At 41.9% G+C, this 24,140-nt stretch overlaps 1 protein-coding gene across 1 annotated transcript; it reads right to left on the bottom strand.

The window, feature by feature from the left end:
- Positions 1-444: 444 nt before the first annotated feature.
- On the bottom strand, positions 445-22,652 carry Nlrp8 (NLR family pyrin domain containing 8). Its single transcript, XM_074058441.1, has 10 exons — positions 22,283-22,652; positions 19,522-19,593; positions 15,451-17,053; positions 15,036-15,194; positions 12,561-12,728; positions 10,935-11,087; positions 8,983-9,153; positions 3,905-4,075; positions 3,308-3,478; positions 445-1,629 (listed from the first exon to the last, which is right to left on the bottom strand). Exons 1-10 carry the CDS (start codon positions 22,650-22,652, stop codon positions 1,530-1,532), a joined length of 3,138 nt encoding a protein of 1,045 aa, XP_073914542.1. The 3' UTR covers positions 445-1,529.
- Between the last annotated feature and the right edge of the window lie 1,488 nt (positions 22,653-24,140).

The following is a 24,140-nucleotide window of genomic DNA, read 5'->3' as shown; positions in this document are numbered from 1 at the left end:
GGGACACCCTTCTGAGTAGGAATCTAGTACCTCAGCAAGTAAGAGTGAGTGTTGATAAACAGGATTTCATCAAATTAAAAAACTTGTACACAACAAAGAAACAGTTTCCTTACTAAAGAGACAGCCTACAGAATGAGAGAAAACCCAAAACTACACTGAGATGGCATTCATCCCAGACATGGGGTGAATCATCAAGAAACAAACAACAAATGTTGCTGAGGATGTGTGGAAAGAGTTACACTTATACCACTATTGGAGAGAATGTAAATTACTCCAGCCACTGTGGAAACCATCATGAAGGTTCCTCAAAAAACTAGAAATAAATCTGCCATATGATCAAGGATACTACTTCCCAGTGAGTAGCAGAAGGAATCAAAGTCAGCATACAGTAGAGATACCTGCACACAGATGTTTATCTCAGTCATATATACAATAGCCCAGTTATATAATCATATATATATGATTATTATATAATATCTATATGCACACAAAAACACAGACATACATATGCACACAAAGGACCACTTTTTCATTTGGAATGAACAAAATTATGTCATTTGTAGAAAAATGAATGGAACTGGATGACATAATATTAAGTGAAATAAGCCAGACTCAGAAAGATAAATACCACATGTTTTCTCTAACAAATGGAAGCTACTTTTAAAAAGAAAGATAAATACCACATGTTTTCTCTAACAAATGGAAGAGGGAAGGGACTGTATGGGAGGAGGGAGGAGACTGGAAAGAATAAGCATGGGGAAAAAGAAGGTAATGGGTGTGTGATCGTAGGACATTACACATATTAATGTTTTATTTACAATGGAATAAAAATGAAATGCAGTGATAGATTTAATCAGAGAAGTAGAAATTTTGTTTTATAAAGGTTTAAAAAGTGTTAGGAGAAATTAAATTTCTAAGTAAATGGGACCATTGTAAGTTCCTGGATGGAAGATGGAATATTGTTCAGATTGCAATACTTCCCAATTTGATGTCCAGGTTCAAGATAAACTACATGAGAATCCCACCTGAATTCCTCATGAAACTGCAAAGAGAAATGGATTCTAAAATACACATGGAAATACATGAGGATTAGAATATCAAAGGGACTAATTAAAAAAACAAATTAGAAGGGCTCAAAATGGCAGTTCAAAAACTGGCATATTTAACTTTTTTACCAAGTTTGAGTTTATTTTTGTGTATCGTGTGAAGTTGGGTGTCATTTCATTCTTGTGCATGTGAATAACAGTCGTATAACACCTGACCAGAACATCCTCTCCTCGGTGGCTGTTGTTGACACCTGCATTGAGTATCAACAGACTAAATGCACAGATTTATTTCTGGGCTTCTTATTCACCTCCTTTGCTCTCTGTATCTATTTTTATATTATTCCCACCATGTATTGATTCACATTACTTTCTAGTATATTTTGAAATCAGAAAAGCTCCCAGAACAGCCAGTGGTTACTCAGTTTGTCACTAGAAATAGATACATCCAGAGGATCACCAGGTCCATGTGCATCTGCTGTGGCACTAGGCACACCAGTCCTGTAAGATCCGCAGGAAGCCCTCGTCTACTGCAGGGCCCATCAGTCTTGTCTGCACATCCACTTTGCCATTTGCTTTCCTCTGCCTAGAAAGGACATGGATAATATTTTATTCTCCTATATTTGAGTTTCCTTTCCATCCTAGAAAAGCATACAGAAGGTGCAGAACAAGAAGTTACCCCACAAGACACCACCTGGTCCCATTCAGTTAAACAAGAGTGACAGCACCAATCAGGCCTGAGTCTCACACTATGGTCCAGCCACTGTCTAGCCATGGCTGGCAGCTACCATGCTGGCCAGGTGACCCGTGCTGCTGCCATTCATATCTTGTATAGCCCCCTCCTCTGGTGGGCCATGGCTGGTCTGTGTGAGCAACAGAACATGGTGGACTTGATGGGGTGTGTTTTCAAAGTCAAGTGACTGACTCTGTATCGGTCACTGTGTTGCTGTCTGTCCTACTCTATATCTGTGTCTGTGCATGTCTATTCTCTATCTCTCTTCTGTATATGTGAATGTGTGTCTCTCTGCCCCTCTTCGTGTCTCTGTGTTCATTTTCCTGTCTCTATATGTTTCTCTCTCCATCAGCGTCCCTCTATCTCTGTTATCTCTGTCTCTTCCTCTTTTTTGCCTGTCTTTTTGCTCTCAGTATCTCTCCCTATGTGTCTGTGTCTCTTTGTGTCTGTATTTCCTCCATGATCTCTGTGTCTTTCTGTGTCTCTGTATGCACTTGACTCTGTTTATCTCTCTCTGTGTCTCCTATTTCTGCATGTCTCTGTTTTGGTGTCTGTCTCTATCTCCCTCTGTCTCCCTGTCTTTGTTTTCTGCATCTCTGTGTACATGTGTCCTTGTGTTTTCTTTTCTATCTGTGTGTGTGTGTGTGTGTGTGTGTGTATGTGTGTGTGTATGTGTGAGTCTCATCACTTTTGCTGCATTGTCACAAGCAGCCCTGGGCAGAGCACCTCAGGCCTCTGCCAGCAGCCTTGTGAGTGACTTGGCAGCCGATTCCAGGCTCCCATCACACCCTGGCAGTAGTTCAAGTGAGGCTTGGTGAGAGACCCAAAGCTGGAACCATGCAGTTAAACAGCACATGCAGTTATGACCAAGAAATCTGGTGTTTGCTGATTAAGTTACTCACACCGAGGCGATTTACTACATAGCAGCAAATAACAAATCATCAGGTATGGTGATGCCTTCACCCAGAATCCAATCTGGCTGAGACTGGGGGAGGGGAGTGCCTTGAGTGTATTAGCCCACAATCCTGAAATTGCCTGGAGGAAGAGCTTTTCCCCATCTCACAGATAGGGAAACTGAGGCACAAAGGCAGTCAAGCTTGTTCACAGCTATAGAGCTGGTAAGTGGCAATAGCAAACACAGTTTTTCAAGACACGAAAAGAAGGAAGAAGGTGGATATGGTGTGGTGGTTCATGCCTGTAATCCCAGAGCTCAGAAGCTGAGGCAGGAGAATTGTGAGTTTCAGGCCAGCCTGGGTTACAAAGCAAGACCCTGTCTCAAAACAAAACTAAAAACATAAATCCCAATAACCCATAAACAAGAAAACGGAAGAACATCAAGAGAAAAGAAAGGAAAACAAGATATCAGACAGGAAATGTGGGTTTCCCTTGAGCTTGAATTTGGATAGCTCTAACTCCCAGGAAAATGAGCCAACACCAACCACACCTGCTGTAGCATGTGAGATGGGCATCTCTCCACACAGGGAGCTTTTCTTGGGTGATGTACGTGCACAGGACATCTGTGGAGACTTACAGAATGACCTTTTCTGTCTGCCTTTGGCCTGAGGAGTCTCTGCCCGAGATTAGCATGCCGGCCACTCCGATGTCATTCTGGCTCAAGTCCAGATATCTCAGCTTCCTGTTGCTGTGCAGCATGGAAGCCAGTGCCTGGCAGCCACTGGAAGTGAACAGGCACCCTTCCAGCCTAGGGAAGATGGCACAAAGTCACCGCATTACACCTGTGGGCTCATTCAGCACGTGCTACACAGCCCAAAGTCACACTCTGAGGGGCTGGGGGTGCAGCTCAGTGGTAGAAAAGACCAAATACATTCTTCTTCCTCTTTTTTTTGAATTGGAAGGATATTTCCCAAAGCAAATGTTAAGCAGAGTCTACTGGACTCAACCCTTAGTGTTTGCCTTTTAGGTCAGGGTGGTCCCAAGACCTTGTATTTCTAATCACATCCCAACTGAAAAATGCTTCTTATGGCACATATGAGAACTGCTGCTCTTAAGCTTCCCAGCTTCCAACCAAGTGCAAGCAACAACCCAGACATGCAAATGCACTCCTGTATTCTGCAGCGGAACCTTGGATACACCATCCTGGTCTTGGAAGAGAAGCAGGGTAACTCACTCCAGAATCTGTAGGTCACATCCAGGGTGCACCAGTGCCTCACAGAGCAGGATTACCCCTTCATCCTTCAGGTTGTTAAGACTAAGGTCGAGACTTCTCAAGGTTTTATTGTTTTTGAGAGCAGAGGTCATTTCTTGACAGCAAACTGAGGTCAGAGCGCAGTTTCTCAGGCTGCAAAGAAACACCAATTAAAGAAACTTTGGATTTCACCTCTTTTCTTTATGGGGTAAAATGGCTTTATCAAGGTATAATTAATATACTCTATAATTCCACCATTCAGGTTTACAGTCTACTGATAAAGTTGTGGAATCACTAACAAGTCACTTTTATGATATTTTCATCACCCGAAAGGAAAACCTTGATCCTTTTAGAAGTCATTCTCCATTCCCACATACCCCACCCAGGTCTTAGGAAACCAATGTGTTTCCTCTTTCTATGGATTTGCTGATTCTGTGCACATACTGTAAAGGGAATTGTACAATAAGTGGCCTTTTGTGCTTGGTTTCTTTCATTTAGCACAATATTTTCTAGATTTACTATGTTGAGGCTTCATTCCTTTTTATGGTTAAATAATATTCCATTATATATAGAGGGCATACTTTATTCCTCCATCAGGGATCAGACACTTAACTCATCTCCAAATCATGACCATTATGAGTAATGCTGCTATGAACATTTGTGTGCAATTTTTGTGTGGATATAACTTTTGATTTTCTTGTGTATCTATCTACAAGTAGGAATGAGGGTTCATATGCTAAGTCCTTGTTTCATCTTTTGAGACATTGCCACAGCTCTTTTTCAAATATGTGGCACCATTTCCTGCTTCCATTGGGTTTGTTAGAAGTGTCAGTGGTCCCTACAGTATTTTATACCACTTCATTTCAGAAATACTTGCTTAAACTTACTATGCTTCAGACATTGAATTATGTGACAAGAAGTCACACAGATAAGCCTCTGTTCTCAGTTAGCTTGTATGTCAATGTTAAATGAAAAGTAAGGAGAGAAATATGGCAGGTATGCATTCAGAACTGTCTTTTATGCTCAGACTATGAAGCAAACCAGAAAGTAAGCACTCAGGACTGTAGTGAGTGCCAATTTCCATGGCGTAAACACTTCTGCCAGAGCCAACTTGAAGTGATGAAAGTGGAGTCGCTGACTGAATCAGGAGCAGTTTCACAGTTGGCACTCATGGACTCCTGTGTGCCATGGGTTGTGATTGAAAAACTTTGCAGAGGACTGTGTGCTTGATTCTAGTGGTATAGCACCTGCCCAACATGCATAAGGTCCTGAGTTCAAGCTGCAGGACTACCCAAAAAGTCTTTCAGGAAGTAAGCACTACAATAAGATTGAATGTGAGCTAGAAGAGGTGAGTGAAGTTGGATTGCTTTATAGAGAAGCTGCCATGATTTCAACAGCAAACAGCAGTCAAAGCACACTGTCAAAGCATACTACAGACTGCCATCTGCTTCTCCTCCATTATTTCTTTGTGATTGGTTAGTCTGGGCCAGAGTAGCAGAGGTAGAAGAAGCACGGAAGACACTATAAAAGAAAGCTTCTGCCGTGGCTAAAGGTGGATTTTAGAAAATACACAAATATGCATATAGAGGGGGATCTGAGGTGAGTCCCCAAAGCTTGACAAAAGGCCTTACCTACCTGGTGAGCATCCTTAATGATAGGGCAAAGGGTTGCCTCCTGGGTACCTCCTGACTGGCTAGCCAAACCTCTATCACCAGGAAAGGGTTTGAGGCGAGAAGGATCCCCCAAAAGAGACAGGGAATGAATCCTCAACTAACTGCCTTCTGGGTTGTAGGCTCTTAAATTCCATGACAAAAAGAATTTGGAACAGATTCACAAAGGAGGCTCATAGATAAAAACCAGTGAAGATTTATTTGGTACAGCAAGGTAAAGCAGGGAGAAATAGAAAGTGAAAAAGGAGCATGCCTGACCCTCAGAGCTGGGCACTCTGTGGCTGGGAACTATGAGGCTCCTGCACTGTTTTAAAAGACTGGTCAGAGAACACTGTTCTCAGTGGATATGATTCAGAATCCAGGCCATGAACAAGGCTGGGCAAAAATAAGGCAGCTGAATGTTCTCACCTCCTCCCAATCCAATGTCACTTAAATTACACCCACCATGGCCATCTCACCTGTTCTAATGGCATCCTATAGTTTCTTCTGGGACATCTATTGCACGAAGCGGTCATAACCTATTGACTGTGTACTCCACCTCTCTCGGGAATGCTTTTCAAATTGTGATTCATGGGTCTTTAATGAGATATGAGTCAATGAACTGGGTTGTGATAACAAATATTTCACAACATTGCTGAATTTCCCTGAAGACCACTGCTGTAGACTATCAATTGCTTGGGAGCAAGAGACAAGTCTGTCATCAGTTCTGTATTCTGTCATCATAGAGATTGGGTCTGACACAGCAGACACTGAAGACTTCTGAATAAAAGGAAGCAAGAGTCCAAGTGTAGAACAGTTTCCTCTGAAAGGAATTTCAGTGTAGTGGGTTAGAAAAGCATAAGTTTTTTCAGCCAAGGGAGAGTTATGCAACTGAGATATGGTAGACAGGAGGTGGAGAAGAGGAAGTCCTTAATATGCAAACAGGTGAGTCAGAAGTTGTCCTATAAAAGGGCAGTGAGCATCCACCCTCTTCTGCAGGGCTGTGCATTGCCTACCTCCTTCACACCTCTGTGGCATCTCACACCACACAGTCTGATTTGAAGAGGTGTCCACCTCTTACCTTGTATGGCAAAGTGAGCCCTTCTCCTTTTCTCACCAGTCAGGTGCAGGCACATGAGGTAGATTCCTTCACCTGAAAAGTCAGAGGTATTTTCCCAAAAACATAACACCCTCAAAGAAAGGTAGCACAATCTAAATTGTGAATTTGGAATGACTGCAAACAGGATGAGTGGATATTTGGAGCACCCTGGTAGCAGCAGCCATCTGCAATTGCTGTTGTTGGAAGATGGCTGCTGTGTTTCCTGGTGGCACACATCTGTCATCCTAGACATGGGTCACCATAAGTAGAAGAAAGGAGTCTGAGGCAGGCTTTAGATAAGACCACAATACTAAGGAAAAAAGATAAAGATAAAAAGAGCTTGGGGCATTATTGCCTAGCAATCATGAGGCTGTGAGTTCAAACTCCATTACTGCCAAGAAAATTACCAAGGACATTCATCACAGAAGAGCTCCAAGATTCACAGAAAAATTCCAAAATTCGTATTTAGGTCACTCATATGACCTAAAGCAATCATGAGCAAAAACAGCAATGCTGAATTTATCAGACTTCAAATTATACTACAGAACCCTAGTAACAAGAACAACAAGGTATTGTCAGAGAAGCAAACATGTAGACCAATGGAATATAATAGAGAACCCAGAAATAAATCCATGCATCTTTATCCATATGATTCTAGACCATGGTGCCGAAAACATACACTGTAGAAAAGACAGCCTCTTCAACAATAGTGTTGAGAAAACTGGGTATTCACATATAGAAGACTGAAACTATTCCTAATTCTCACTCTGTACAAAAATCACCTTAAAATGATCACTGACCTTAATGTAAGGCCTGAACTACTAGGGAAAATCTTTAAGATATTGGTGCAGGCAATAATTCCCTTGGAAGGACTTTAAAAACTTGGGAAACAAAAACATAAATTGACAAGTAGTAGTACATCAAATTAGAAAGCTCTGCAAATCTGGGCACCAGTGCCTCACACTTATATCATTCCTACTCAGGAGGCAGGAAATCAGGAGCTCGTGGTTCAGAGTCAGCCTGGGGAAATAGTTCACAAGACCCTATGTCGACAAAACCCAACACAAAATGGAACTGGCAGAGTGGCTGAAGTGATAGAGCTCCTGTAGAGGTTGTGCAAATGTGAGGACCTGAATTCAAACCCCAGTATCACCACAAAGGAAGTAAAAATTTGCACAGGAAAGAAATAATCAACAAAAAAGAAGAGATAGCCTACAGAATGGGGGAAATCTTTGTTAGTCCTCTAACTGAGAATTAATATTGAAAATATATAAAGAGTTCAACAAACAGCAATAAATAAAGGAAAAATCAAGGAATTCAATACAAAATGGGCAAGTGATATGAATGGACACTTCTCGGAAGAAAAGCAATGGTCAATAAACACATAAAAATGTTCAGTATCTTTATCCAAAAGGAAAATTGCTGCCTGGAGATTCCATCTCACCCAGGGTAGAATGGCCACTACAAAAGAAATAAATGCTCTTCAAGATATGGATAAAAAGGTACCTTTAAGCAGTGTTGCTGGGAATGTCATTTAGTGCAGCCACTGTCAAAGTCATGAGGGTGGGTCCTCATAAAGCTAAAAATAGAACTATGATAAGATTGAGCAATACTACTCCTGGTCATGTACACGAAGGAATTAATGCAGCACACATGAAGACACTGGCACACCCATGTTTATCATGCACTGTTCACAGCAGCCAAGTTATGGAATCAATGAAAGAAAGGATAAGTAACATAAATATAAATACATAATAGAGTATTATTCAGCCATAAAGAATAAAATGATGTCATTTGCAGGAAATTGTTGGAATAGTAGATCATCATTCTAACAGAAACAAGCCAGACACAGAAATACAAGTATTGCCTGTTTTCTCTCATGTGGGGAAACTAAAAAGAATAAGCACAAAAGAAGACCTGAATGTAGAACCTCTTCTACCATTGAGACTGTTAGGGACTGTGAAAGTGTCTGTGAGAAAAATAATTAGCAGGAGGTAGAAAATGGAAGAGAGATTGTACGTGTGTGTGTGTGTGTGTGTGTAAATGATTGAAGTATGTTGCATGCACATATGAAAAGGTCATAATGAAATTTAAAATTTGTAAGACAGTTTAAAATGGGTATATTGGAGGGAGTAAGAAAGAGTAATAGTGGGTAATACGATCTAAGTACATTACATGCATGCATAGAAACCTCACAAACCCCTCACTTTGTAAAAATAAAATATGCTAATAAAAATATTTTAGAAAACAGGTTTTCTCAATCGCCCTGGTCTGACCATGCAGTTGCAGGAAGAAAGCATGTGGGGACTTACACCAGTCTCTTTAAAGGACATGTCAAGCAGCCCAAGGCTTTCCAGATGTGCTTTGCCCCTTCATCCTTCAGGGCATTCTCTGCCAGGCTTAGGTGAGTCAACCTTTTTCTATGCCTGAGAGACAAGGCAAGACTTTCACAAGAGACCTCTGTGATGTTACAGTTCTCCAACCTATGGGACAGAAACACACATGGGATACAATTTAATTTATGGCCACGACTATGTTTCCTTCATCTCACACTAAGAGATGTCCACCTTGGCCTGGGTTCTTCTGGAAGAAGGAGCCCCTTCACAGGTCTGTCATCACCTCTTATAGGTTCCAACATTTGTGGAAGAACAAAATGTAGGAATAGAGGGTTGGGAACATAGAGATACATTGGGATTCAGAGACCAACAGTGACTGAAGAATAAACATCAGATCTGGAGATGGCTCAGGAAGAGACAAAATGAAGAATGAATTTGTGTTGTTTGCAGGAAAATGGATGGAACCAGAGATCATCATGTTAAGTGAGATAAGCCAAGGTCAGAAAGACCAATATTGCATATTTTCTCTATGTGGAATCTTGTCCTTAAAAATAAAAATAATATGACATGATTGTAAAAGGGGGATTTGGGGAGGAAGGTGGGCCCGTGAGGAGAACAGGATTTTTAAAAGCATACTCTGAATGAAGTGACTTTATTCAGAGTATGTTATATACATGTATGGAAATATCACAATGAAACCTCTTTGTACAATTAATTTATGCTAATAAAAATTCTAAAAAAGGAACGATATATTAATTACATGAGCAGCAGGCATATTAGAGAAACTTAGAAATAGTAAGATTATGAAAAAATGTTCATCAAGAAAAGAAAACACAAATTAAAACAATAAGGCACCATTTCTTCTTCAACAGACTGACAAAAAGTTGCAAAACTACTGACAGTCACAAGAGTTGGATGAGTTTGGTGTTATGGGAACTTTTATATGCACTACTGAGGGGACTGGAGACACCTGCAGATAAGTGTGGTAGATGGAAGATGGATGACAACTGGGCAGGAGTTCTGCTGCTAGATGGTCCCTTATGGGATTTATGTGCCTATGTGCATGTGCAACTGTGCACACGTGTGCCTGTGTGTATACCCCTGTGTGTATGTTGCCTGTGTATAGATATGTCCGTGTGTGCCTCTGTGTGTGCTTGTGTGTGTGTGTGTGCCTGTGTGTGCACCTGCCTCTGTGTAGCTGCATGTGTGTGTGTGTGTGTGTGTGTGTGTGTGTGTGTGTGTGCATGCGCTTATGGGTGCACCCATGTATGCATATGTGTTCCTGTGTCTGTAGCTAAGAACAGGAAGCATCACGTACCTCATTCTGCTGGTGCAAGGAACAAGTAACTTGCTTCCTATTCATTCAGCAATGAAAAGAACCTGACTACAAAGGCAACTGAACATAAATGGACAGTAAAATGTTGATCAGAAGAGTAAACACAGAGCAGGTGATGCCATTTATGTGAAATCCAAAGCAATGCAAAACTATGTGATGCCCTGGTTTAGGAGAAGTATGCAGCAATACTGTCAATGAAATTAGAGAGGCCAATCAACCACATTGTGGATATGTGGGTCAGTACAACCACAGATTGGAGAACAGAGTACTGGTAAGGGCCTACTTCTTCAGCTGGATAGTGTGTACCCAGGTCTTATTGCAGTGATTTATTCTGGGACTTAGGTATAAATATATACCTTTATATATATCTCTTCCCCCTTCCCCCTCTCTCTCACTCTCTCTTTCTCTCCCCTTCTCTTCACCCTTCTCCTCCTCCTTCCTCCCTACCTCTCCTGAACTCAATAGACCTAGCTATATCATCACATCAATCATAGGATTTGTTTGTTCCAATATATTTACCTTCCCCAATAATTGCACTTCTCCCAGAAACAAACCCCTCCAACCAAACAATAACAACAATAAGGAGACTCACGCGAGCCTCTTGAGATGATCTGCTGACAGGAAAAGTGCCCCAAATCTGTCTAGGAAATTGCTTCTCAGCAGGAGTGTCCGCAGGCGTGTGTTCCCTTGAAGATCACTGGCAAGATCCATCCAGTCTCTAGAGCTGACCACACAGTCTTCCAACCTGTAGAAGTCACACAAAACTGCCAAGCCTCAGGCTCCTGGGGAAAATGGTATCTACACAGCCATACAGACCCTTCTCATCACATCACATTCCTGGTCTTCACAGAAGAGTGACTTCAGGGTTATTTCTAACTTCCCCTGCCAGAAACTTCACATCAAGTAAGATACCTTACTTTTGAATTATTAGTAAGACAACACATACACACTTGGATCTATAACTAATTAGAATAAGATAACAATCAGGCTCCCACTCATTCTCTCTTTTTACATTTATTTGGTAAATAAGCATCAAGCTCAAGACCAGAGATCCAGCCATGCAGTATCCTAAGTCACACTGCTGCCACCTTCTCAGGCTGGGTTTCTCAGTGAGCTGGACTGCTTCTGAAGAATTTTAACCAGTGATTATGCTGGACCAAGTCCAGGTTCTGGCTATTGGAGCTTTGTGCTGTGTAAAACAAGGGCCATAAGGTGAGGGCCATGGCTCAAGTGATAGTGCGCCTGCTTAGCAAGTGAGAAGTGCTGAGTTCAACCCAGTACAGGGCTTTAAATGTACAGACTATCTGAGCTGCATTCAGCTCTGATGGATGTAAAGGAGGATGAATACAGTTTGACAAGGAACATTAAATTGCCAAAGGTTGGTAAGTAGGCATTAAGCTGCTGTGTACTGGTGAATACCTGACCACTCATGTGCCAATGGGGTGTGTCTGCTAAAGTCTGCAGTGTCAATACTCCTGCCATGGGTATGGGAAGTGTCTGCCTTTGTCTGTGGTGTAAATACTCCCAACATGGCTGATAGCAAGCATTTGCCAATGTCTGTGGTGTAGCCTCCATGGCTAATGGGAAGTGTCTGCTAAAGTCTGCAGTACAAATACTTCCCTCATTGGTTATGGAAAGTGTCAATGTCTGTGGTATAAATACTCATGCCATGGTTAATGAGAAGCCTCCAACAGGAAGTCACTGAAGGAGGGGTCTAGAAGACATGTAGCACTGCACCATTGTCTAGCATTTCCACTTTAAGGTCAGCTGACATCAACCACCTCTAGAACATAGAGCAGGAGCTGGCAAACAATGACTCCAGGGCCAAATTGGCCTGCTATTTGGTATTACACAACTGAGAATGTACCTTAAAAATATTTTTTGAGACAGAATCTTACTATGTAAGTCAGGGTGGCTGAGAAATCGTGATTCTCTTGTCTCTGCCTCCTGAGTGTTGGGATTATAGGCATGTACCACCAGCCCAACTAAAAGCATTTTTAAATGGTTCAAATATCCAGGAGTGTTTTGTGATATGAAAAGTATGTAAAATTCTAATTTCTATGTTTACAAATAGTTTTATTGGCACATGGCTATGTCCATTCATTGACATACTGGCTCTGGCTATCAGCACCAGGACAGCAGAGTACAGTGATGTAGCAGAGATTATTACTAGGTCTGCAGATCCTGTCCCAGGATTCTTGCTCAAACCCAGCTTTACCTAAGACTCTGCAGATGACACTCGGGGAATTTCAACGCTGCACACAGAGACTTCATGGCTCCCTGTCCCATCTCTGTGTGTTGTATCTCCAAGTATCTTAGATGCAGGTTTTCAATCAAAACATGGAATAAGTCTTCATACAACATGCTGTTTCCCACGTGCCTTAATCTGCAGAGGGAATCAGTGTCTGATTATGACAGGGCACCATGACAATTTCTGTGATCATCACACTAGGCTGTGTTTGGAAGATACAGCAGCTAATGAGATAGGCAGGGCCCCATTCTCAGGGAATTTACAAACAAATTCAGGACACAGACACTAAAGGTTGACCCTGGAACTGGAGATCATCATCTTCAGGTTGCCAGGTTCAGAAAGACAAAGGTCGCATGTTTTCTCTCATATGTGGAAGATACAATATAATATATATATATATATATATATATGTGTGTGTGTGTGTGTGTGTGTATCATACATATATACATATCATATATACACAAATATATACAAAGCATGTTTCCAAAAGTGGGACTGTTAGAGGGAGACAGAGGTAGAAAACAACGATAAAGAGTGAACAATAGTCGTGTAGGAACAAGACAATGAAATACACTGAAAACTTAATACAGGGTAGAGGGGATGTTTGAAGAAGAGTAATGGAGGGGATTAGACTGATCTAAGTGTAATATTTACAGGTAAAATACAAAGGCAAAATACCCACTGAATGTCAAACAGTCACCTAAACAATGAAGGACAGGAATGTATAACAGATCATGTTTAGAGGAGGGAGAGGGTAAACAAAGAAGATTAAGGAGGATGGGTATAGTTTATGCACTTCCTATACAAGTATAAACATGGAGGTCACCTTAAGTCACCTTAAGAAGGGGAATGGGATGGGAGGGAGAATAATGGAGGGGATGAACCAAACCAGGGCATAATATACATGTATCTATGGAAATGTCACTGTGAAACCCCTTGTAAAACCGTCATATACTAATAAAAATGTTTAAAAAATAAAAATTGGAACAAATACATGTCCTGTAATAGAAAAGCAATAAGTCACAAGGAGAGACTAATTGATAAAATTATATGTGAGGCCCTTTCTGGGCAACACAGAACTCAGACCCGAGTTTCCATCTCAGTCCAACCTCCTTGGTTGGAGGACCTTGTGAAACTCACCCGACCTCTGCAAGCTTTATTTTCAGGCTTATGAGAGAGCATATGGCGTTTCCTCATAAGGATGGATATGGGAATTCATCTACACAGTCCTGTGAAACATCTAGCCCATGCTTGTCACATAGTGGCACCACATACCCTGCAGAGGATGTAATCATTATAGTAGCAGAGAAAATAGCTACTGGTCAGGAGCAAACAAGGCATGGTCAACTATTTCTTCTCTTGTCCTTTGCCTCATTTTCCTTCCTCTCCCTCTCTCCCTCCTTCTCTCCTTTTCTTTTCTTTTCTTTTCTTTCTTTGATCTTGCCATAACTCTATTTTTAAATGTCTCTTAAAGAAGTTTTTCATTTAATTTTATTTTTTATCATGCTGGGGATTGAACCCTGAGTCTTGTACATGCTATGTAAGTGCTCTACCACTGAGCTGCATCCACATCCCCAAATAGCATAGAAGTAAAGAGTAAAATAGTGGTCATTAGATGCAGAGGAGTAGGTGGGAGGGAGGGATGGAGAGGGATTTTGATATTATGTACAAAAGGACAATTTGTATAAAGAGTAAGTTCTAGTGTTCTATAGCACAGAGGGTGATCATAGTTAAAAATATTGAATTGTTTCTGGGTGCGGTGGCTCATACATGTAATCGCAGCTTCTCAGAAGGTGTACATAGGAGGATCATAGTAGGAGCCCAGCCTGGACACAAAGCTAGTGAGATCCTATCTCAAAGAACAAGGCTGGCATGGTTGCACATACGTATGATCTCAGCTTTGGGAGAGGCAGAGGTAGGAGATCACCATCTGAGACTGGAACTAGGCATGAGTATGAGAGTGTCTGAAAAACTAAAGCAAAAAGGGTTGGGGTTGCAACTACACCTACTTTCACAGAAGTACAGAGGAAGAGTGGTACAACACCTGCCTAACAAGTGTGAAACATGAATAGTTTAAAAACATGAATAGTTTATTCCAAAATAGGTAGAAGAATAAAAAAGCTAGGAGTGAGGATTTTGAATGTTTTCAACACAGCAAAATGATAAATATTTGAAATGATGAACATGCTAATTACCCTGATTTGTTCTTTACACATGGGACATCCATGTATTGAACTGTCACAGTGTACCCCACAAGTATGTACACCCATAAAAATTGAAAAGTCATTCTACAGAATTTGCACACGGGAGTTTCCATGAAGTGTGTGGGAATGGGGAGGGAAGGAGGACACTGAATTGGAAGAGATGGCCCCCTGGATGCTCTCCCAGCAGGAAGCGGCCAGTAGAGGCAAGAACTTGTGATAGTTTCTACTTTGTACTCACGATAGCCTTTGTAGTTTGCAACGGGGATGTCCCAATGCAGTGGTAAAAACCTTCACAAACTCAGGTTCCATGGTAGTATCTGTCACAGTTAGGACTTCCAAACCCTCATTTGTCCCAAACACAGAGCAGATGTCTTGCCAGTATCCATAGTACAGGTTTCTTATCCTACATGAGAGGATAAAGATGAGAGAGAATGGCACATTGTTAGAGATTAAACTTGAAGGAAGCTAGGAGGAAGCCCAGGGCTAATGCTGATTTTATGATAGAAGAATTGTGCATAGTAGGGACCAGAATGCTTTGGAAGTTCACCCGTGGAGCATGAGGTTACCCTCATGCTTGATCCCTAAATGTCTCAAAGACCATGGACAAGGTCCCTGCAGAGAGAGGGCTGCACCCTGAGAGACACAGCACTCACTCAGAGACATGGATGGTGTTCTCTGGGCCAGGCCACTGCTCCTTCAACAGGTTCTCTGAGATAGTCAACTCCACCTCCTTTAGATCTCGACAGTGCTTTAGGCAAAGAGCAGATGCTTGGATGTCTTTTTCACTGTCAAGTTTCAAAGGGGCACTGCAGTAACCCTTCAGTGCCTGGCTGATGAAGGCGTCCTCCAGGATTTCAGACAGACAGTAGAAGAACTGTGGAACCCCACAGCATGGAGGAGGCGGCTTGTATTCATTCAACTGAGCTACAACTTTCAGCACTTTCTTCTTATTGTCCAAGGACACCTTGCACTGGAAGGACAGCTCCACGGCTGATGCACATGCAGAATTCAAAAGGCCAAATAAGAAAAGTCCCAGGGAAGCTAGGAAGTTTTTGCTTCCTCCGGGACTTGCAATCAGACACTGGACTTCCATGTGGCCCACCACATGATAACTTTTCAGTCTGTGTGGAAAACGGAGAACATAAAATAAGGCAGCAAAAAACTCCTGGAAAATGAAGAGGGCAAAGATATAGCGGTCCCTATGACCTTTAACCCTTTGAAGAATATTCGCCTCGACAAAGGAGGTGAGACTGGGCTCATCCACCATGGCTCGCTCAAGATCCTTCTTCCCAAACACACACTTCACATTCCACATGCCCCTTGCAGCCAAGTGACAAAGACTTTCCAGTTGTTCTTGGCGAGTTCGGTTGGAAAGGTTCTTAGATGTGGTCAGAAACAAGGTAGAAAGATATAAGACGAACACAGATGTGGCATTTGGACAAACCTGTGTGAGATTTCCTTCTTTCTTCATTTGCTCTTTCAGACAACAGCAAACTATCCAGCAAACCACAGGGACCCGACACATGGAGAACAGAATTGCATTTTCTGTGGCAAAATTCACAACTCGATCCACCTCCCCCGTATTTCCAAAATATTCCCTGAAATATTTGATTCTCTCAATCCTGTTAAACCCAGTAAGGGTGACGATTGAGGGACATGTCAGCAAGTGTCTGACAGTTGGCCAGGAGGTCAATCTGACCATGATCAAAAGTGTGGCTTCTGGAAGCATCCTTTTGCTTAGTAAGCTGCTGAGGAGAACAGAACCAGGCAATTTCTGGGTCCAGTCTTCACTCAGATCATCTGGTCTTTTGATGAGGGGAGATGTGAATTCCTCAAAGCTATCAAAGACAAGGAGAAGTTGGTTTGGTTTGGACAAAACCTTTGACACGAGATGCTGTGACCAGAGAAACTTGTGCTCAATCAGCTCTGAGAAGCTCTGCTCTGCTACTCGGTTCAGGTCTTCACAACAGAAGAAGAAAGCACGCCAGTCCTTGTGCGAGTAGAACTCATCTCGTGCCCACGCCACCATCACCTCTCTGGCCAGGGTTGTTTTTCCAATCCCAGGAATTCCCTGAATGACCACGGTCTTGGGCTGTCTGCCCTGAGGTTTTTGTGGTAGAAATAAACATGATAAGAGCTCCTTGTGTCTGTGTACATCCTGGTACAAGAAGTCCTTGTGGTTTCCAGGCCAAGCTGTCTTGTTCCATATGGGGCAAAATGTTTCCATAACATGCAATCTGTACTCTTGCATTTTATCTAGACTCATGAGATGGAAGAAATACAGAGAACAGCATCAGAGTTGTTATGAGAACTAACAGAATAACAAGAAAAGCAGTTTTGATGACTGAGTGGCTCAAGTGTTAGAGCCCCTGCCCAGGAAGTGTGAGGCCTGGCGTTCAAACAACAGTATCGCCAAAAAAGAAAAACCAGTCTTGATGTCAGCCTCAATTATATTCCATCATCTACTTGTGTATAACTCATACCTTTCCTAAAACAACTACACCAATCAAGAAGCTCAAATGGACAGGTGTGGTTGCTCACATCTGTAATTCCAGCTACTCAACTCATGAGATTGAATCAGGAGGCTACTGGTTCTGCCGGAGCAAAACGTTAGCTAGACCCCATCTCACTCAATAAACTGGGCATGGTGGTATGTACCTGTTAGCTACATAGGAGGCCATAGGAAGGAGGGTCCTGGTTTGAGGCTGGTCCCAGGTAAAAATGTATGACCCTATCTGAAAAATAACTAAAGAAAAAGGGGCTGAGGAGTGGCTCAAGTGGTAGAGCCTCTGCCTAGCAAGCATGAGGCCCTGCCAAAAAAAAGAGGAAGGTACAACTAAATACACTGGTGGTATAGCTCACTGGTAGAAAGCTCTTCCTCTCTCCCCGTGTCCCTCCATTTTCCTGTCTCTTTCTCTCTCCTTCGTCTCCTTCCCCATCCCTGCAATTGCAAACTGCACAGAGGCAGCCACATCCTCTGGTTCCCGCTGTGTCCCTGGCTGCCAGGTAGCAGGCAGCTCTTTGAGAGTCTGAGGTCTACTTATTTCTTAGCTTTGTGACCTTGAACGTGTCACAGATTTTTCTAAGCATTCATCTTGAGTGTTAGAGTAGGATTCTGACTCAGGGTGTTGCTCAAACTCTTGGCTCTCAGGACGTGCTAGGGAGGACACTGAGCCCTGCTATGGCCAGAGTTGGTGACATCATGTGCCAGTTACTCTGTTTTCCTTTGTTCTCACTTCTTTACATGGTCTGATTGAGAATGGCTGCTCCACACTTATAGAATTTGGGCTCTAGAATCCTGTTTCTTATGGCCCTGGATACTGAGGAGTGGACGGATGGATTAAGAAACCTATGGGAATTATTGGTCTCCTAACCATGGTGACAGCACTAATTTTTTGTTTTTCTGTACTGGGATTTGAACTCTGGGCCTCATGTTTGCCTGGCAGGGGCTTTACCTTCTGAGCCATGCTTCCAGCCATTTTGTTTTTCAGGGTGGCTTCATGCTTTTTGCCTGGAAAATGGCCTAGGATTATGATCCTCCTCCTTCAGCTTGCTGAATAGCTGGAGTCATAGGCATGTGCCACCATACTCAGCTTGCTGATTAAGTGGGGTCTTGGTAGCTTTTTTGCCCAGACTGGGGTCTAACTATAATCCTCTCGATCTCCACCACCCAAGTAGCTGGGATTACAGTTATGAGCCCCTGAGCCTGGCCTGTAGCACTCCAGTTTTTCTTTGCATTGAGCTGGACCATGACTGACCCCACCACCTGCTATCTCTTACACCCTTGTTGGCCCTCCATTGCTCATGTTCCATACCACATCATGGGTTCAACCAGCTGTATATAGAAAATGGTTTTTACAATCCCTGTACCTCTCTACACTGAACAGGTACAGACTTTTCTCCTTATCATTATCCCTTTTTTTTTCCAGCACTGGAGTTTGAATTCAGGGTCTTATGTTTGCTAGGAAAATGCTCTACCACTTGAGCCCTATTCCCAGTCCTAAATCAGTAAGAAGGACTCTTTTCTTTTGTGGTATTGGGGATTGAACCTCGGTCCTTGCATATGCAAGGCTTAGCACTCCACCACTAGTATAACAACTATTTGTTATAGAATTTACATCATATTAGGTATTAGAAGTCATTTAGAGATAATTTAAAGCATACAGGAGGACATACGTAGGTTTTTGCAAATACTACATCATTTTATGAGACACTTGAGCATCCATGAATTCTGGTATCCAAGGAAGTTCTACACCAAATTCCCACAGATACAGGGGTGACTCCATGTGAGCTCTTTATAATCAGTGGAGTGCTTTATTGACTACTGATCACATACCTTAGTCTGTTCTCTGGATTCAATTCTAGGAGTCTTGCTGGAATTATTGGAAAATAAGCATTTTCCTGTTGGAGTTGCTAAGCAAGGACAGCATATGGTTAGAGCAGGTGGTGACAAAGATGGCCACTGTGCAAGGGAGTGGCTCTCATGGTTGAGCCCTACAGAAGAGTGAGCTGGGTGAGGGAAAGTCACACCTCCTTGATATGGTTTGAGCCCCTTCATCCACCTGGGCCAGAGGCTGGGCTTTCTACTCAGGTGAGATCATAGATGCTTAAGTTCTCATTGGTAGAAGAGATCCTTGACACAGTAGTTCACAACCTGCTTTGATGATGCAACCGGGCTTCTCACCCAACACACCACCCTGGACTGTCCCAGTGTTGGCACCTACCACATTCCTCCTTCAAAGCCATTCGTGTTCCTATTGGACCCACATTCTCTGGTTCCAAGGTGGGTAGGATGCCTAGAACAGACAAGAAAGGGCTGTCAAATCAAATTGGAACAAACTTGCATGAGAAGGAGTGATTCTGAGGCAAGGAGCTCTTTAAGACAGTGGTGGCCACACAGGTTAAGAGCCTCATTGTCTCACCACTTCAGTTCAGGGAGAAGAAAACTACTTCCATCTCCATGACAGTAATTTTAGGGAATGAGGAAATAGTGTTGTTTTACGATGCACCGAGAGAGGTATCCAGTAACATATCATAGCTATGAAGTCCAGCCAAGTACTAAGCAAATATTATTCAAGCTAACAAGCTCTTTATTCAAAACATCAGGAACAGCAGTGTTTCAAATTTTTGGAATTTTTTTTTCAGATTTTGGAATATTTGTATATATATAAGATATTTTGAGACTGGGCCACAATTTTAAACATATAATTCATTTAGATTTCCTACATAACTTTACAGAACAGAGCCTGAAAGTGTACATTTTAAGCATGTCTATGTTTTGACTATAACCCAATACATGAAGTCAGGTGTGGAATTTTCCACTTGTGACATGTCAGGGCTCAAAAACGTTTCAGATTTTGGAACACTTACGATTTTGAATTTTCAGTTAGGATACTGAATATGTATAAATGCCCACACTAACACACACATGCATGTGTAAAACACATACTTTTATATCTACATATGGGTATATATGTATATATGTATATGTATACATGCACACATACACATAGGCATTGGTCTTTATAGCTATGTTCTACAAAATTACTGTGGACACGGAATTAGTCAATACTCAAGCATTGCACCCAAGCAAATTCAGGGCTAAGTTCCTATTAGCCTTTAATTACAACATTTTCATCAACTGATAAGACATAACCTTGTTTTATATGTTTTTATTTAAAGAAGATGGGCTGGAGTGTGGCTCAAGTAGTAAAGCAGCTGTTTAGCAAGACTGAGGCCCAGTACTGCCAAAAAAGTCAATGGTAAATACATTTAATATAGTGATTAAATATATAGTTAAGAAAGTTGTTTAAAAATATTTCATTAAATTCATTTTATTTAACATGTGTTATAATTATCTATTGTTGGTTCATTAACACTGGACTCACAGTTGACAAGGGCTATACCTCATGCCGGAATGAAACTTTCTAACAAAACATTTTCTCTGTAAGGCACATTACTTTTTGAGCTTAGGAACACTGGAAGACCTTTTATTACTACATTTGGGTGCCATTTTGAATAGCATAACACACTAGAAGCACAAAACTGAGGCACCGAGAGGACTGGGATGAATACTTGGGTACAAAGTGAGAGCTGAAAGCATTGCCTGGCTTGTTCTTGGCTGAGAGCAGGTGTCGCTAAGCAGGGCTTTGCTGCTCTGTCTGACTGGGAATGGCCTTGACATCCTTGTAAGCATTGGTTTTAGATTAACAAGTAAATTGCAGCAAGGAGGCAAATTTGTAAATATGGATTCATCATAAAGTGGATCATCAGTGTCTGTGTCCCTGTCTGTCTGTCTGTCTCTGCTCCCTGTTCTCATCGAATTCTAAACAATACAATCATTTTGTGTTCCTCAATACTAAGATTTTTCTCTACATCTGAATCTTGAGGTCTCCCTAATTGCTGATTTTCTTTTGCATTCCCTCTCCCTCCTTCTCATGGGAGTAGCTATTCCTTCATTCGTTAGGTCCCAGCCTTAGTTCACTTCCTGCAAGAGGACTAATCAGTTCCTGGGCTACCTTTTCTGAAGCAAGTCGCTCTTCTCAACCAGTTATTCAGTGGCCATGCAATTTGTGAGTGCCTATTATATGTGGGGTGCTAAGCCAGGTGCTGGGTTGACAGTGGCTGAGGAGACAGAAAAGCCACCTGCTGTCCTGCTGTTTACATTTTATTTATTTATTTATTTATTTGGTGGCACTGGGGTTTGAATTCAGGGCTTTGTGCTTGCTAGGCAGGCACTGTACTGCTGAGCCACGCCCTTACCTTTTAAAATGATATAGTTTATGTCTTCTCTGTTCTTACTGATAAGAACATTGGCCACTTGTTACATCTGCTATTTGTAGAGCTGGGTTAACACCTCACAATGTGTGTGATGGATTTTCCATTTTTCCTTTCAGAAGTGAAATTTAGCTTTGTATATGATGAAGATGTGTTATGGATAGAGAGGTATAGGACAGCAATACCCTCCTGTAGGATTGGTCCCTTTATCATTGAAAAATGACACTTTTAGTCTTTAATCATCTTGTCTTAAACATTACCATGATACATCACCACACTAATGTTTTCATTTAGTCAATGGTGGGAAACATATAGGATGGTGACTCCATTATCTCATATCATACCTGGTGATGACATAGCCATTTAAATTTACACAAGTACATCATATAATGTTTACACAATGATGAAATCACCTAATGACCACTTCTCAGAATGCATCCTGTTGTCAAGTGACATTTGGCTGTATATATTTTCCCACCATTGTACCTCATACTCCTCTGTCTTTATTTAAAGCTTACCTGTTATCAGTATCTGGGTAAGTTTTTTAAAATATGCAATATGATAGACTCTGCCTTTTGGGGCCAGATCCATAATCTCACCCCACTATTTGCTTTTTCATTCAGGTCACCAGTAAGTCATATGGTGGCCAGTATCCAGCTCTTGAACACCCAAGCCCACCTCTATCTGGTAGACCAGACCATCACTCACTGTTTAGCTCTCTTTGTACCAGAAAACACATTTCCTTCTGGTCCATCTTGGTGAAGATGTCACAAGTCACATCCCAAGCTAGTCTTCCAGGGAAGTGCTCTATCAAGAGATGGACTACTTCTGCCCAACTGGCTCTCTCCAGCTGGTCCCAAGTGATGTGGACAGAGCCAGGTCTGAGCTTCATGTTCATTAACAGCTGCTTGAACATTCGTAGCTCCTTCTTGCTTAGGTGAGACAAGTACAACATGACCCCATTGTCACAAGGGGAGGTCGGAGAGCAAGTGGGTGTCTGGGGTGGGAGAAAGGAATAAGGGCTGGAGGAGGAGGGTGCAGGGAGGGGAGGGAGGGATTCTGGATTCACATTAGTCATCTTTACACAAGGCTGACAACACCTCAGTGTCAGTTGTAAAGACACATGGCAAGAGCAGAGGATACCTGTGGAGACACAGAATAAGAAAATGAAACTACCATCACTAAAAAGGATAGATTTGTTTAATCCATTGTGGATAATCTATTTACCTCTATTCTTAAACAGCTTGTCAGTTCAATGGAAAAACCGAGGACCCACTGAATGTTTGGGGTTGGTATTTATACCAAATCCACTTTGTGGTTTTTATTCTCTGTGCTCTGTTTTGGGGAGCAGACGTGCAATATGACAAAGCCTTTTAGGTTTAGCAAAAAGTAGAGGTAGGTAAAATAATTGAGTTAAACTCTAGAAAACATGTGGCTAATAGAATGCCCCATGTAGACCTGAAGTGATCTCAAATTTCACATAGTTTTTATTCCTAAGAAATGGGTCTTGAGTATATTTTTCCCCTCCTCCCACTATACCCCACTTCTTATTCAGCACCTTTTCCCCTCATAACTTCTTGACACCCAAGAAGTTGACCTTTGTTAAATTTTTAAACTAGTGTTTATTGATTACACAAAGGGGGTTCACCATGATATTTCCATACATGTATACAGTGACCTTTGATCAAGTTCTCCCCCTTGTTCTTTTCCCCCCCTCAACCCTGTAAAAATTTTTTAACCGGTTTCATTATTCTGTTTTCATGTATGCACACACCTAAAGTACCTCAGTCACAATCCCCTTCTACCCCTTTCCTTTCACCTTCAAACTTGTTTGGTTCACTCAGTTCTACTTTGGGTCTAGAGCTGGGTTTCCTCTCTTTACAAGGGTGCTAGTGCTCCTCCAATCCAGTGGGTGGCGCTGCACAGAGGAATATAGCTACCCACAGTGACATTTTCCACCTCCACTGATGGTAGGAGCATTGCTTACTGCTTCTGACTGCCCTGAGCTTCAGGTTTGAGAAATGTTCAGGGCAACAGACTCATCACAAGTGAAGACATTGCAATTAAAGCATCTTGCTTCCTTTTTATTCACTGCTGATGGGAACATCGACAGGAAGAACTTTTTTCTTTTGAGAAATTGCTGTAATGTTTTCTATTTCACATTCCCATTAGCTTACACTGAAGTGTTCCATTTCTCAACACCCTTGCCAACACTTAGTTTTAAAAATAGTGGCCAAATGAATGGGTAAACACTTTTACGAAGTAAAAAGCAATAACCTCTGTCTCTTTCAGTAGTAGAATCTTTTTGGTTTGTTTGTTTTTGTTTTCTTTAAGTCCTAGGGATAGAACCCAAAGCCTCATGCATGCTAGACAGGTTCTCTACCACTCCACCCACACTCCAGTCGTTTTATTTGTATTTTGGTTTTTTTTTTTTTTTTGAGGCAGAGTCTCATTAACTTTCCCTGGGCTGGTTTTAAGTTCTCCAACCTCCTCCCTTGGCCTCCCAAGTAGCTGGAATTGCAGGTGGGTACCACCATGCCCATCTTACTTAATTTTAGCTGCTTCC

The sequence above is a fragment of the Castor canadensis genome, chromosome 16 (genome assembly GCF_047511655.1).
Source record: "Castor canadensis chromosome 16, mCasCan1.hap1v2, whole genome shotgun sequence".
Lineage (NCBI taxonomy): Eukaryota > Metazoa > Chordata > Mammalia > Rodentia > Castoridae > Castor > Castor canadensis.
Note: the sequence above shows the minus strand (reverse complement) of the source record. Positions and strands in the feature narration are given on the sequence as shown.

Bases quoted from the DNA above. Each gene is read 5' to 3' on its own strand.
- Nlrp8 (XM_074058441.1), bottom strand. From the start codon at position 22,652: ATGACTAATGTGAATCCAGAATCCCTCCCTCCCCTCCCTGCACCCTCC. The intron at 12,729-15,035 runs GTGAGTACAAAG...TTCCCTCTGCAG, and splicing joins TGCAAACTACAAAGGCTATC to ATTAAGGCACGTGGGAAACA. The intron at 11,088-12,560 runs GTAAAGCTGGGT...TGACTTCTACAG, and splicing joins TGTCATCTGCAGAGTCTTAG to GTTGGAAGACTGTGTGGTCA.